The sequence below is a fragment of the Narcine bancroftii genome, chromosome 1 (assembly GCF_036971445.1).
Source record: "Narcine bancroftii isolate sNarBan1 chromosome 1, sNarBan1.hap1, whole genome shotgun sequence".
Classification (NCBI taxonomy): domain Eukaryota; kingdom Metazoa; phylum Chordata; class Chondrichthyes; order Torpediniformes; family Narcinidae; genus Narcine; species Narcine bancroftii.
The window spans coordinates 13,520,423-13,536,048 of NC_091469.1; the positions used below are offsets into that span (position 1 = coordinate 13,520,423).

A 15,626-nucleotide genomic window follows, 5' to 3' on the forward strand; every position below is an offset into this window, starting at 1 on the left:
GGATTGATGAGGGTTTTTACAAATACGTGAGTAGTAGTCCACTGGAAAAATCAGTGCAGACGCATGTGTGAGGAGCTATATGAGATGGGGAGATATTGAATACATTCTTCTCGGTATTCATGAAGGAAAGAGATATTGAATTGTACAAGATAAGGGAGGCAAAAGAGTTAGTTATGGTAAAAATAGGGATTAGTAAAGAGGGGATTTTAGAATTTCTTGGGTAGATAAAGGTAGATAAGTCTCTTGGTCCTGATGGGATTTTTCCCTGGACCTTAAGGGAGTTCAGGGAGCAAATAGCGGAGGTTCTGTCAATGATTTTTCAACAGTCATTGGAGGAGGGTGTGGTCCCGCTGTTTAAAAAGGGTGCAAGGTCTAGGGCAAGCAACGATATGCCAGTAAGTGTGACATTGGTGGTGGGGAAACTAATGGAAGGAATTCTTAGAGATAATATGTATAAATATCTGGATAGGCAGGGATTGATCAGGGACACCCAACATGGGTTTGTGAGGGGAAAGTTGTGCTTGATGAATTTTGTTGAGTTTTTTTTTTAAAGAGGTGACCAGAAAGGTTGATGAAGGTAGAGCAGTTGATGTGGTCTATTTGATTTTAGTAAGGGTTTTGATAAGGTTCCGCATGGAAGGTTAGTAAAGAAGGTTCAATCTCTAAGGATTAATATAGAGATGGTCAGATGAGTTCAGTGGTGGCTCGAAGCTAGGCATCAGAGCGTCATGGTGGACAACTGTCTGTCAGGATGGGGGCCAGTGACGAGTGGTGTGCCACAGGGATTGGTGTTGGGTCCTTTGTTGTTTGTCATTTATAATTAATGATTTGGATGACAGGGTGGTATATTGGGTGAGTAAATATGTGGATGATACAAAATTAGGGGGAGTTGTGGATAGTGAAGAGGGTTTTCATGGACTATAGGATTTGGACTGTTTGGAAAAGTGGGTTGAAAGGTGGCAGATGGCGTTTAATGTAGATAAGGGTGAGGTGCTTTATTTTGGGAAAAATAACCAAAATAGGACATATGCAATGAAGGGGAGGGCATTGAGGAATGCTGAAGAACAGGGGGATCTTGGAATAACAGTTCAGTGTTCCTTGAAGGTAGATTCCCATGTAGAAGGCTTTTGGTATGTTGGCCTTTATAAATCATAGCATAGAATATAGAGCTGGGAGGTGATGTTGAGACTATTCAAGGCTTTGGCGAGGCCAAGTTTGGAGTATGTGTGCAGCTCTGGTCTCCAAATTATAGGAAGGATATAAATAAGGTGGAGAGGGTTCAAAGAAGGTTTACAAAAATGTTGCCTGGATTGCAGTATCTTGAATACGGAGAAAAATTGAGTAGACTTGGACTTTATTCGTTGGAGCGTAGAAGGTTGAGAGGGGATTTGATTGAGGTATTTAAAATTATGAAGGGAATAGATAAGAGTAGATGTGAATAGGCTCTTCCCCTGAGGGTAGGGGAGATTGGTACAAGGGGTCATAAGAGAATGCTTCTTCACTCAGAGTGGTGGCTGAGTGGAATGACCTACCCGAAGAAGTAGTTGCAGCGGGGTCAGTTCTGTCATTTAAGAGGAAGCTAGATGAGTACATGGTTGATAGGGGGTTGGAGGGTTATGGGCATGGGAGTGGGTAGGTGGAACTAGTGGAGTTTCATGTAAATCGGTGTGGCCTGTTTCTGTACTGTAAATTGTTATATGGTTATAACATTTTCTGTTTTATTACATGACAATGAAAGAATCTTGAACATCCTAATCCAAAGCATTCAGCACTTGTGGAATGAGAAACAGTTAATGTTTCTCTTTCCAGGACTGCACAAGTCCTGATCTTCAATCATCATTGAAGCTACACAGCTTTGAGCTTAATGAGTAATCTTGCATATAAAACCTCATTTGGAAATTATAAACAGTGTTACAGATTAGAGCAGAAAACTACAAATGTTGCATGAACAAAAGCTCTCAAGTCTAGCAGTAGGGAACAAAAACTGTCATCAGAACTGGGAAAGTGTGAAGAGAAGGAATGTTAGTGATAATGTACTAATAATGTTGTTAGACCAATGACAAAAATCAAAAGATGCAAGCGGATTGTGGTGGAAAAGGGAGAAGAGCAGTCGTGGTTACCTTAAATTTTTCTGGTATTAAATCCAATGTACCTGGACAAGAAAGTGAGATAGAGTCAAAGAACACAGAAACAGGTCCTTTGGCCCATGATCCATGCTGACCATCAACCACTTGTTTACACAAATCATATTTGATTCACCCCTTCCTTTGTTGTTCTGACAATGTTGTGCATTATTGGAGGGGTGTAGGAAGCTAGAAACACAATAGAAGTGGTCGTTGCATCAACGTCTCAGAAAGTTCAGTGTCGCTCTTGCAGACAAAATGGAAATGTTTTGCAAAGTGGTCACCCCATTTGCTTTTGATTTCTCCCCTTTATATGTATAGTCCAAATAATTATTTGTCTCCTGCTGTTGCTGCTTTCCCTGCCGAGTTCCTTCAGCAGGTTGTTTGGTGCATTGGAAGGATGGTTAGATTCCTAATATGGAAAGGGCAGTGATTGTCAGGGATGGATGAGTGGACCAACATGTGGTGAGAACGGCCCTCCCGAGATGAAAGGGAGATGTGTCTAGTGGTGGAAATTATGGAGGCTGATAAGGACATGGAAAACTGTAATCTTGTTTAAGCAGGGAGAGAAATGCAGGAAAGAGGAGGTGTGGCAGGCAGGCCTGCTAGAAGGACTTAACCACAGCTAAAAGGCTTGACCTTGACTCAATCCAACATAAACTTGAGAAACAATATACTCCTGGACAGCCTTAAAGGTAATGGCATAAATATTGAGTTTTCTAATATTAAGTAAGCATCTCCCCCATTTGGTACCACAGTAACCATCACTTCTTTATTCCTGGACTTTTTCACTCCAACTTTTCCTCCCCTGGTAATGCATTCCATACACCCTTGTGTAAGAGAATGAATCCAGGCACAAGCTGACAAACAAAGAAGACACAAAACAATGTGATTTACTAATACACTTTTAAAGGACAGGAGCTTCACCAGACACACAAGACAGGGACTTAAGCACATACTCCCAGTTACTAACGGGATGGGGAGGAGAGTACTGCCAAACAATACTACGGTCCCACTCTAAGTCTAGTGAACACTTACCAACATCTCCTCCAGCAATGTCCACAGTTAAGCAACCTGGTGTAGAGCAGCATTCGTAATCAGGACCAAGGAGCAAAGAGACTGTGCTGTGACATGTTAAGCTTTTAAAGTGCAGCAAGGTGGGCAGTCTGGCCCAGGTAATCAATGTGATTTAAGGGAGCCAATGGTCAGGTGTGCACTAATGGGTGGACAGAAGCCAATCTTGATTGGCAGATGATGCAATTCCAGACAGAGTCTGCATAACCCTCCACAATCCACCCCTCACCAATTATCAATAAACATGATCAACAACATTATATACAATGCTTAACAGAAACTAAATCTTTCAACTGATAGTTACAATACTTATACTAAATAATGTGCACATAAACTGTGCAAATGGAAATATACAGAGGCTAGGCAAATTTCTTTAAAATGAGGGGAGAGGCACATCAGCAGGGGAAGGCGATGCTTCTGGAAATGACAACACTCTTCCAACTCTACGATAAGTATGGGAAAGTGATTGCAGGAATAAAACGCATACGCACACAATTTATAGTGATGTGGGAAAATCGTAACGGGGATAAAATACACACATACACCATGAACTAGGTACATACAACAATCAAGAAAAAAACTAATACAATACCTGCCACCCCTTGACTCAATGTAGGCTATGCAACTTGGGACAGTAACAAAGATGCTTCCAATCCTATAACAGTGCACACCTCACTAACAATTTCTCCAGCAGTGTTCTATGGTTCTTGGCTTGGAGTGAAGCAGGGTGGTCCCTCAAAAGATGGCAAAGAGAAAGAACCAAACATATGTGGACCCCTGGGAGGGTTCCAGCCCAGATAATTTACAGGGAGACAATGGCGTGATGCCAGCAAGCTTAAGCCAAGAACAAAGGAGTTTAAATTAGCCAAAGGCAAATGGGTTGGGCAAAGCCAAACCTTGATGGTGTGCCTTCCGACCAGGTAGTGGGCAATGCTGTCACATGAAAGCCATAACCCTTCACAGTACAGGAGGAAAAGAAACTGGTGGTCTCTTGGACTTGTTTGGCATACATGTGCAGTAGTGCCACCTCTGCATGCAAGCAGGCAGCACAAGACCATCCTTCCAGTGCCACAGCCCTTCCTTGACCAGCACCTCCCACACATTGGCCATCCATCCAGGTGCTCCACCATCATTGTGGGGTACACAATCCAGAGGTCCGCTACTGTGCAATCCCATGGGTAAGCAGGGGTTGTTCCAGCAGTCGTGTCTGGATTTTCAGGGCTACCATCTAGCACCAGGATGCCATTCCTGCTCGCTTTCTCACTGTGCGTGAACCAGTGTCTACCAAAATAGGTGCAACATATTACCTGCTTTGGCTCTCTTTTTGGATTCATAGGGAGAGTCACGACTGTGTAATGTCCAAATTAACAGTATTTTTTTTTAATTCATGAAGTGCCAATCCCACCCCATGGGGAATTATTAGGAGTTGTGTTATGGAGGGGGTGGGGGAAGTGGAGGAATGCTGTCATTGCCAAAAGGTTACCTTATACAAGGGTACAAATAGCTCCTGTAATGGTCATCAAGCCAAAACATTTTGATCAAAGAGACTTTGCAAGCAGCTCCAGTAACTATCTTCAAGCGGGGTTGGCGTAGGTGGAAGACCCTCTGCTCTGTGTACCAGAGCAGTGAAGCAGGTGCCGATCAATATAGGTGAGAAGACGAGCAGATTGAAGGGTAGTCTTATCCTGTTGGGGGGGTTGTAATTTGAGAGAACTCACAAGATAGCAACCACCTCTGATGGGGGAGGAACAGAGGGGATAGGCATGACTCAATGCTAAGTACTGCCAAACCATACTACGGTCCTGCTAAAAGTATAATCAGTAAGTAATTTAAAGGGTCCAGTGGTCAGGTGTGCATTAATGGGTGGGCAGAGTCCCAACTTGATTAGCAGGTGATGCAACTTCCGATCAAATACCAGATGGAGGTCATGTGACGATCCACACTATAACACTCCACTCTCTATGTAAAAAAGCCTACCACTAACATCTTCCTTAAACTTACCTCCATTTGCACAAAACAGAAGTCCTCTGGTATTTGCTATTTTCGCTGGTGAAAGGGTTTCTACCCTATCTATGCTCTTCACAACCTGTGGTTCTCAACCTTTTTCTTTCCACTCACAGACCACTTTAAGTATTCCCTGTGATTAGTAAGGGATTGCTTAAGGTGGTCTGTGAATGGAATGAAAAAGTTTGAAAACCACTGTTTTAATTGTATCTAATTGACTCTTTATGTGCATAGTTTCATAACTCCAAAGGAAATGGGCCAATGACAATTTTTCTCAAGCAAAACATTTCAGTAATAATTGGGTCTAAATCAGTGATTCATAACCTTCCCTTCCCACTCAGATATCACCTTGAGCAATCCCTTACTAATCACAGAGCACCGATGGCATAGGGATTACTTAAAGTGGTATGTGAGTGGAAAGAAAAAGTTTGAGAACCACTGTTATAAACCTTTATTAAGCCACTCCAAAGAGAAAATCTTGCTCCATAAAACATTCTCCATCCAGCCAACATGCTGATAATCTCTGCACCCTCTCCAAAGCTTCTGCACCCTTTCTGTAATAAGGCAACCAGATATGAACATGTGGTCTAACCAGAGTTTTATTGAGCTGGAACATTACCATATAACCATTCACAGCACATAAACGGGCCAGTTTGGCCCTACTAGTCCGTACCTCCAACCTTTGTATCATCTGTAAACTTACTGACCTTCCCTTCCACTTCTTCATTTGTCACTTATAAAAATCACAAAGAGCAAGCGTCATACAACAGATCCCTGCAGAATGCCACTATTCATCGACATCCAAGCAGAATACGTTCCATCTACTACTTCCCTTTGTGTTCTGCAGGCAACTCATGGCTACTTGGACGCCATGCATCACAGCATTCTGAATAAGCCGACCATGCGGAACCCTGTGAAATGCCTTACTAAAATCCATGGACTCCATATCTACCACCTTCATTAATTTATTTTGTCAGATCCTCAAAAAATTTGATTAAGCTTGTGAGGCACAATCTGCTCCTCTTAAAGTCATGCTAACTATTCCAGAGAAGACTGTTTTTCTAAATCCTAGTGAATCCTGTCCCAAAGAATCCTCTCCAATAGTTTGCCCACCACTGACGCAAGACTTAGTGGTCTAAAATTCCCAGGATTCTCCCTCCTACCTTTCTTAAAGCAGGGGACTGCATTTGCTGTTTTCCAATCCTCTGGTACCTCTTCTATGGCCAGGGAGGACTCAAAGATCATTGCTAACACACCAGCAATCTCTTCCCTCACTTCTTGTAGTAATCTGGGATATATCTATCTGAATATTTTTAAAAAGATCTACCACTAACTCTTTCTCAACCTTGACATGCACCAGCACATTAGCTTGTACTACACTGACTTCACATTCATCAAGATCCCTCTCTGTAGTGAACACTGAAACAAAATAATCACTTAGGATCTCCCCTTTATCCCACCCTCACTCAAGACATCCTTCTGTTCTTCATGTATGTGTAGAATGCATTAGGCTTTTCAATAATCATACTTGGCAAGGCCTTTCCATACCTCTTTCTTGCTGTCCTAAGTTCCTTCCTGGTTACCACATATTTCTCATGAGCTCTTCGTAACTTTTATTTCCTGAGCCTTGCAAATGGTTTCTCCTCCTTGACAAGCTATCCCTCTCTCGTCAACCATGGTTCCTTTACTCTTACATCTTTTTCCTCTCTCTATTTAGAACCCAGTGGTCCCTAACCATCCTCCACGTATCGGTTGTGAATTTCCCTGACAACATCTGTTCCTTCTGAGTTCCTGCCCAAACTTAACTTAATTAGCTCTTCCCCATTTAAATGGTCTCCCATGTATTCTACTCCTATTCTTGTCCATAGCTATGCTAAAGGTCAAAGGGTTTTGGTCACTGTTTCCAAAATGTTCACTCACCGAGATATCAGTCACTTGACGAGGTTGATTACCCAGTACTATATTTAGTATGGCCTCTCCTCAAGTTGGCTTGTCCACATTCTATGTCAGGAATCCTTGAAAATACCTGACACATTCTGTTCCATCTGAACCTTTTGCACTAAAGAACTGCCATTCAATACTAGGGAAGTTGGAAGTCTCCTGTGACAACAACCCTGTTATTTTTGCACCAAAATCTGCTTACCTATCTGCTCTTTGATATCTCGAGTGCTTTTCGGAGGCAGTTAGAATACTCCCAATGGAGTGATTGCTCCCTTCCTGTTTCTGACTTCCACTCACACTGATTCAGTGGAGAATCCCTCCACAATGTCCTCCCTTTCTGCTATCCCTGATTAGCAAACCCCACCCCCTCCCATCTGAAACATCTAAACCCCAGAACATTCATCAGCTAATCTTGCCCCCTGAATTAGTATCATCATACCTCAACTTAATTTTGTCCCTCTTGGATGAGACACTTCCTGTCAACATCTGGGATCTCCATAACTTCAACAGCTTCTTGTGCTGAACTGCTGTACTTTCAACATGGATGTTCAGTCCCTTTAAACCTCCATCTTCCATAAAGAAGGTCTCAAGACTCTCTGCTATTTTCCTGGACAACAGACCTAACCAGTGCTCCTCCACCACCAACTTCCTCTGCCTGGCTAATCCTACTCAAAGTCAAAGGTGTAGCCATGTGCACCCACATGGGACAGTCTTTTTTGTTGAATATGTGGAGCAATCTGTGCTGCAAGCCTACACAGGCAAGGCTCCTTTAACTCTTTCTTTGCTATATGGACGATCACAATGATGCTGGCAGCTTCCACTTTGACCTCAAATTCAATTGGTCCACAGTCTCTCCATTTTAAGAGACAAAGTATATGCAGATATCTTTTATAAACCCACTAAATCCCATAGTTACCTTGACTACTCCACTTCCCACCCCATCTTCTTTAAGGGTTCAGTTCCTTTCTCTCAGATTCTTCATCTCCACTATATTCTGCTCTCAGGATGAGACTTTCCATTCCAAGATATGTGAGCTTTCCCTCTTCTGCTATTAACTCAGCCCTCACCCTCATCTTCTCTACTTAACATGCATCTGCCCTGGCCCCCACCCCACCCACTCCCTGACACAAAATGGACACTGTTCTCATCAACTTCCTTTACCAACCAAACCACCATCTGAATCCAACATATTATCCTCAGCAATTTCTGCCATTACAATGTGACCCCACCACCAAGCACATCTTTCCCTCCCCACTAATCGCTCCCTTGGTACTTGTCTCTGTGACCGCAGGAAATGCTACACTTACATCTACAGTTCCTCCCTCACCATTATTCGGGGCCCAAAACAGTCCTTCCAAGTGAAGCAACACTTCACCTAAAGAGTGAGGGCGAGTCTGTGGGGGTCATTTACTGCATCTGGTACTCCTGATGTGGCCTCCTCTACATTAGTGAGATGCAGACTGGGAGATCACTTCATTAAACACCTTTAATCTGTCCACTACAACATAAGGATCTCCCATTGGCAAACCACTTCAGTTCCACACACCATTGCCATGTTTGAATATTGCTTCATACTGCCAAGTTGAGACCACCCACAAATTGGATGAACAGCATTTAAAATTTTGTCTCAGCAGTTTCCAAACCCCCCCTCCCCATTCAAGTATTTCCTTCATTGTCAATGCTCCTCATGAAGTGCTCAAACCCAAAACATCAACTGTCTTTTACTTCCTATTGATACTATGTGACCTGCTCAGTTTCTCCAGCATCTTTATGTTCTGCTCTCCACCTCCCACACCTTCTGACTTATAACTTATCACCCTTGGACCCTTCCCCCAACTTCTTTACCCCTTTATGTGAACAAATTCTTCTATTCTGACTTTATCTTGGGGAATGATTCAAAGCCCAAAGTGTGAACACTCCATTTCATATAGTCACACAGCATGGAAGCAGGCTTTTCGGCCATCTTGCTCAAATGTTCCACCCACGCTAGTTCCACTTGCCTGTTTTTACTCCATATCCCTCTAAACCCATCCTATATCTATATAGATATCTATCCATGCCTCAACCACCTTCTCCAGCAGCCTGTTCCATTCACCCACCACCCTCCGTAATCCCTCGTGTTCCTGTTAAATCTGTCTGCCCACACCTTAAACCTCTGTCCTCTGGTTACCAATTCCCCTGCTCTGGGCAAAAAGCTTTTCCAAAACATTAAATCTAGAATTGGATTGAACTAACAGAGAAAGAGGGGGGACAGTTTAAAAAAAAAAACAAAAATCTGAGACAAAGATGTACTTTCTTTTAAGGTAAGTTATAATTCCCTTTTAAAAAAAGGGAATTTATGCTTATTAGATATCATCTATAATATGATCAATGTTTACAATTCTCAATTAAACACGCATTTATCCAATTTACCGCTTAAAAAAACCCTTTGTAATCAAACCCCTCCCTCTAAAAAAAAGGTCAACTTATAATAATAAACATTAAGATTAAGTTAAGAATTATGGTTATGTTTTTGATTGACAATTTATGTACATGATGTCATTTACTAGATGTGTATAGTTTTTAATTATTAAACTCAATAAAAATATTTTAAGAAGGAAAAAAAGGAAAAGAAAAAAGATCTTTTGCATTCACCCAATCTACCTATTTCCACCCATATCTGACCTGCTAGTTCTTTCAGTATTTACTCGTAACTTTTACAAGAAAACTTTGTAGCAGCTCCTCTTTGGGGGATAAAAGGTCCACAAAGTGAAAGAAGATGGGAGAAATTTTGTTTACCATCTGGTTTAAGGGACAAGTGCGCTCACTTTAAAAGAGCATTTTAATATACCTGGACAAAGGGCTCAGGCCCCAAAAGTTGGTGATATATCTTTGCCCGCTAAGCTCCACCAGCACTTTTGAGTCTTTACCCCAATTATAGCATCTGCAGACTCTCTTGTTTCACTCTATTTTAATGTAACCTTTACACAAAGTTTTAACAGAAATTGAAGGGAAAAAATGTTTTGCCTGGGGTAAAATTCTCATTAATTGTTTAGCAAACCAAACTAAGGAACAGTTGAGACAAAGGGAGCTGACTGAATAATGTAAAGTTTGTTCAGATACACTAATGTCCTGTTTAATTTATTGCTATACCTATGGGCTTTGTTTAGCTTAGGTTTCAAGTAATTCCAGAGTGAAGCACAGGTCAGTAATGATTAAGTGAGCAGCAATTTACTTCACTCAATATTCCTTCAATCCAGATATTAAAATATATCTTCTATGTCTATTCAAAATCATACAGAGTGACAAAAAACGCAGCTGTATTTCTTTTAAATCTGAGTCAAAAATTCAACCACTTACTTCAGCTCTATATCATCTATGTGATTATCGTGCTTCAATAATTTCCCTCAGTACACACTCAGTTTGTGTCGTGGCTAAGCATGACACTATTATGCCAGCATCTTGGGTTCAAATCTGGTGCTGTCTGTAAGGAGTTTCTACGTTCTCCCTGTGTCTCATGGTTTCCACACACATTCCTAAGATGTACAGGATAAGTAGGTTAGTTGATCACATGGGTCTATTTGGGCAGTACAGGCTCATGGGCCCAAAGGGCCTGTAACCATACTGTATCTTCAGATTTTTTAATTATAAAAAAAATTCCTGCTGGGAACAATTTGTGGTCAGTGCTCACTCCTAGAACTATGCAACACTAGAAATTACACCAAAAACTGCTCTCTATTTTGCCCTCTTGATTCATTGTTCTAAGCTATGCAATACTCTTGATATGTGAAAGACTTAAACTGTACCTGTGTTTTGTTAGTCTACAGCTTCAGACATGCGGTATGAAGCAACATTTTCCACTGAGAACGTCCAGGCAAAGAAGCGACCACGTGTTCTGAACTACAAATTCCTGAACGAGTATGTCGATGACCCTGGTTATCGCACTTTCTTGGGAAACTTTTTCCAAACCCATTGCCGCCAAGGACAATAAGGTCACGCTGACAGGCCAAAAAAGAAAACTTTGATCAGTGCAATCAGACACAATGAATCTCCAAACTGCTTGGTTTACAATTGTGTAATACTCTGTTTTATAAAAGAGGGAATACTAAAAGTCCTTCCCACCACCTTCTCTGAAGAATAAAGGGATAAAGAAGATTCTGGATGTTACTTCTTGGAATAAAGACTCTCCCTCAAGTATCTCAGAAACAGGCTCCAATTTGGAGCCTTTACAAAAAAAATAACATGCTTATGTGTACTAAAATATTTTTATATGATTGCTACAGTTTTTGGTAATGTGTTTGGCTTATTTTTTGCCTTGTAATCTGAGACTTATACTTGGCTCTAATGGACTTATTCACCAGTCTGTGCAAAAGAGAAAGAAACAATCCATTGCTACCTGATAATAGATTTTTGTATATTTAATAAAAATTAGATACGTGACAGATTGCGGACTTTTTATTCTTTTTGGTACTTTGTCAGTTACAAAAAAAGAGCTTTTCTAAATTGTCAACGACACTTTTCTATTCAGTAAAATAAGGGTTTCTTTTAGCATTTTTTAATGACCTATTAAGGTATTTTAGCAAGAAGCCTTGCCTTATTTAATTCTTTGTTTTTTTTTACCCTTGAGCACCTAATGGGGAATGAAGGTGATTCCACCACAGGGAAAAGGTTTAAACTTGAGGGGCTTAATTGCAACAAGCATTTTGTGAGGTTTAAATAATTTTAAGTGCTCTCTTAAACGGGAACTCATTGCTCTTGTATCATAGCTGTTTGGTGTTATTGTCATTTTATGGTTATTTAATGTTATTTCCCTCTTTCAAGAACCTAAAATTTAAAAAGGCAGAATTGAATAAAACCACCAGCACCGATCATCTGTTTTTTTTAAATTTTGTCATGTTGGGTGAATATTTTATCCTGTGCTAGTTATGTATAAAACACCGTTCATTCATGACTATATTTAAAGTTTTTGCCAGCAGAATCTTTGCTGCTTTTCTCATCCTATAGCATGCTACATTGATCCTTCTCAAAACCCGCATCAACCCTTCGAGGATCAATGCTATTTCCACAGAACATCTCCCAAAATGAAGTCTGTATTTTCAACTGCATTTAAGTCCTCACCAATTGCATCACAAAACAAACATTTGTCTCTTTATAGATTGTAACAAAATTTCCTCTTATCTTTTTACTAAAGGTACTTGTTGGAAATGGAGGATCATTGGTGGAAAATTAAAATCTTAACATCTTACATGGTAACCTGTAAATTATTACAGTAGTTAAGTCGATTAAAAAGCCTGCTGCACAAAATGTCAATCTCACAGGGCAAAACCCTAGCAATAATCAAGAACAATGAATGGAACAATCCCCTCTCCAGTTTAAAGTGCATTGTGGAGAGTCCAAATGTGAACATTAGGAGTATATAATAAATGGCATTAGAAAGGATGTTGCAGATTTTAAGCATTTAGTTGACTTGAGAAATCTATCAAAAGTTTCTTGAACATCTCAAATCATTCAAAAGAAACAGGGATGGAGATCTTGCAAGAGTTCAGGAAACTTGCAGTCCAATGAACTTGCTCTATGCTGAGCTGAGATATCATCAAGTTGAAATGCTCTACCCAGCTTTAAATGCTGACATTCTTCATTGCCTATGCCATACTCTGAAAATATTTACTGCAACACTTTTACAGCACCGGCCACCTGGGTTCAAATCTGGAATTATCTGTAGGCAGTTTGTGGGTTTTCCTCCCACCCTCCAAAAATGGATGGGGTTAGTAGGTTAATTGGGCAGAACAGATTTCATTGGTCAGAACCTGCTTCTATATCCCTAGGAGAAAGGAGTTGGGTGGTGGTGGGAAGAAGGGGAAAGAAGCTTGATGTTTAGAAATCTGTGGTAATGCCTCCATTGATTTGCAGCAAAACATTTCTGCAAAGGAGCACAGAGTCATCTCCATGAAAATGGCTGCTTCCAAAAACAAGTGCTCATTAAATTATTTGGAATATGAACCCATGCTGAAGCTTATGGTCCATGAAAGTTCATCAGCAAATAATTTTGGCCTGAGTTCTTTATTCAAGTTGTTCTGAATTCATTTATATTTCTGCCCCCTCTGCCCACGTGAAAATGTTTGTTCCTGACCTATCGTTCCACATAACCATCATATGCAGTATTTTGAATAAAGGGAAAATATGTTGTATTCAAGTTGATTGTAGCTTTTAAAAAAACTCCAACTTTCCTGAAACTAAAACGTGGACTGTTTAAACAAACTCACCTGCAGTTTTTAATCTCACTATCACTCTATTCTTCCACTCCAGTGGTATTATTATCTGAGAAATGTGGTCTCCATGTTCTACCACCTCGAGTACAAGGTTGAGTTGCAAGCAGGTCAGTTTGTTGTTCAAACCCAACAGACTGAATTTGGAAATTGCAGCAATTTCAACAGGAATAGCAATGTTCAGTATTCACGCTCATCCTAAAATCGTGCTGAGAAGTATGTTTACAAATGACTTTCAGTTAAAATTCAAGTCAAGCCACCCACACTATCTCCAAAATAGACTATTTTGAAATACCATTATGTCAGAATAAGCTACTTAGTTTTAATTATTAGTTGAGCATGAGGGATACTTACTTCTGTAAATACAAATTAAATAAGAATTTCTGTACATACAACTGAGATAAAGATTTGTTTCTTTAAAATTTCTTTTATGCTGCTTTCCATTGAAACTATTTTGTCCAGATTTATAATATAGCCAGCTTATGTAATTAAATTTTCCCCAGATCATCACAATACAACTTTTCATCTTCCAAGCTTGTCACTCCATACATGATAAATTCTTGACTACTTTCACTTATTTCCCAACTGCAGTAAGTTTTGCTGCTTAGTTGTAGATCATGCAGAAAATTAAAGTACACCACAGCCCTGACAACCTGCTTGTTCTGAATTTCCAGTGGTTTAGCGTCTTGATCACCAGATGTTGATTTCTGCACACCATTTAACGCAACAGAACCCTGCTCTGTGTTCCCTTTACCAGTGGTTTTCAAACTTTTTCTTTCCACTCACATACCACCTTAAGTAATCCCAATGCCATAGGTGCTCTGTAAGGAATTACATAAAGTGGTATATGAGTGGGGAAAAAAGGTTGACAACCACTGCTCTGGACCCAATTGTAACTGAAATATTTTTCTTGAGAAAAATGGTCATTGGCCCATTTCCTTTGGAGTTTGAAACCATGCACATAACAAGTCAATTAGGTACGATTAAAACAGTGGTTTTCAAACTTTTTCTTTCCACTCACATACCACCTTAAGCAATCTCTTACTAATCACAGAGCACCTATGGCATAGGGATTACAGCCTTTGACCATTCACAACTTTTTTTGGCTATGGCCCTCCCTTAGGACTCTGATCAAAATTTATGGGCCCCAAGTGAAACAGCCAAGTTTAATTGGTTTCTTCCATATTTCTCTCCTACTAAATGCATGAAAGACGTTAAAAAAATTTTTATGATTTCAGTCTGTGCCTCTTGTTTGGGGGAGGAGGTTGGTGGCCCCCATTAAGAATGACTGCCCGAGACACACAGGCTCTTCTTCCTGCATTCCCTTCAATATACAAAGCCCTCATTCTTGCATTCCCTTGAAACCTATTGGCTTCATTGGAAAACTTGTTTAATGATTGAGTAATATCTAAAGATTTGGAAGAAGATTGGAGTATTTCCAGGAATATCATCCAATAGTCTGGAAAATCTGCATGTCTGGCACCAAAGTCCCTAATGTGCCAGATTTTACTGAACTGCAAAACAAAAGTTCTGACTTGAAGACCAGAATTAGATTAGCACATTCTCATCTATCTACTACCAGTACTCCTCTCCAACTCTGATCCTTTAACTGGTTATCCTAGTACCCTATCTTTTCAGGATCTGACCACAACACCATTGCAGTTACAAGCTAACCTTGTGCTTTCTCAGCAATCTCGGAAATAACTGGATAATTCACTCATTAAAAACCAAAATAGCTTGTTGATGAAAGCCCTGGTGTGATATGTCTCAAGGTGTTTCTCTTGGCATAACCACGTTGAAATTGACATTCAGCAAAAGGAGAGAGGAAACCAAAAGATTAGTTCAAAGGTCAATTTTAACTTAGAGGAGATTGGACAAGAGACCCGAGTTAGAGGAAAGCAGAGCACCAAGGTTTGAAGACATAAGAGTAAACTGGCCACAGCAAAGTGAAATACATTTTGACTATAATACTGAGTGAAAACCACACCCAGCTCAGTCAACACTGCAAAGTCCACCTCATCAATATTGCCAGACTAGTCATGGTATATATTTGAGGATTAGACTTCAAGAGTCATGAATGTAGCAATATCCCAAACTCCTTCAGCACCATTATTAGGAATATTCTCAATATGAACCATTATCTGAATGAATGGATAGACTTCAGTTTCTGCTGAGGAGTTCAAGGCAAGGACAAGTCTTTGGGCTTCGGTGATCTTAAGAATGGCCACAAATATTGATA

The 15,626-nt window shown here is 40.3% G+C and overlaps 1 protein-coding gene across 14 annotated transcripts in view; it reads left to right on the top strand.

Moving 5' to 3' along the window:
* The window catches only part of LOC138755231 (lysine-specific demethylase 4C-like), a 417,729-nt gene extending 406,168 nt beyond the window's left edge, over window positions 1-11,561 (top strand). For all 14 annotated transcript variants that reach the window (XM_069920849.1, XM_069920842.1, XM_069920853.1 and 11 more), the window contains one exon: window positions 10,942-11,561. In XM_069920849.1, coding sequence (XP_069776950.1) covers window positions 10,942-11,112 — 171 coding nt within the window. In that variant the 3' untranslated portion in view covers window positions 11,113-11,561. The remainder of the gene's footprint in view (window positions 1-10,941) is intronic.
* Window positions 11,562-15,626: the final 4,065 nt, after the last annotated feature.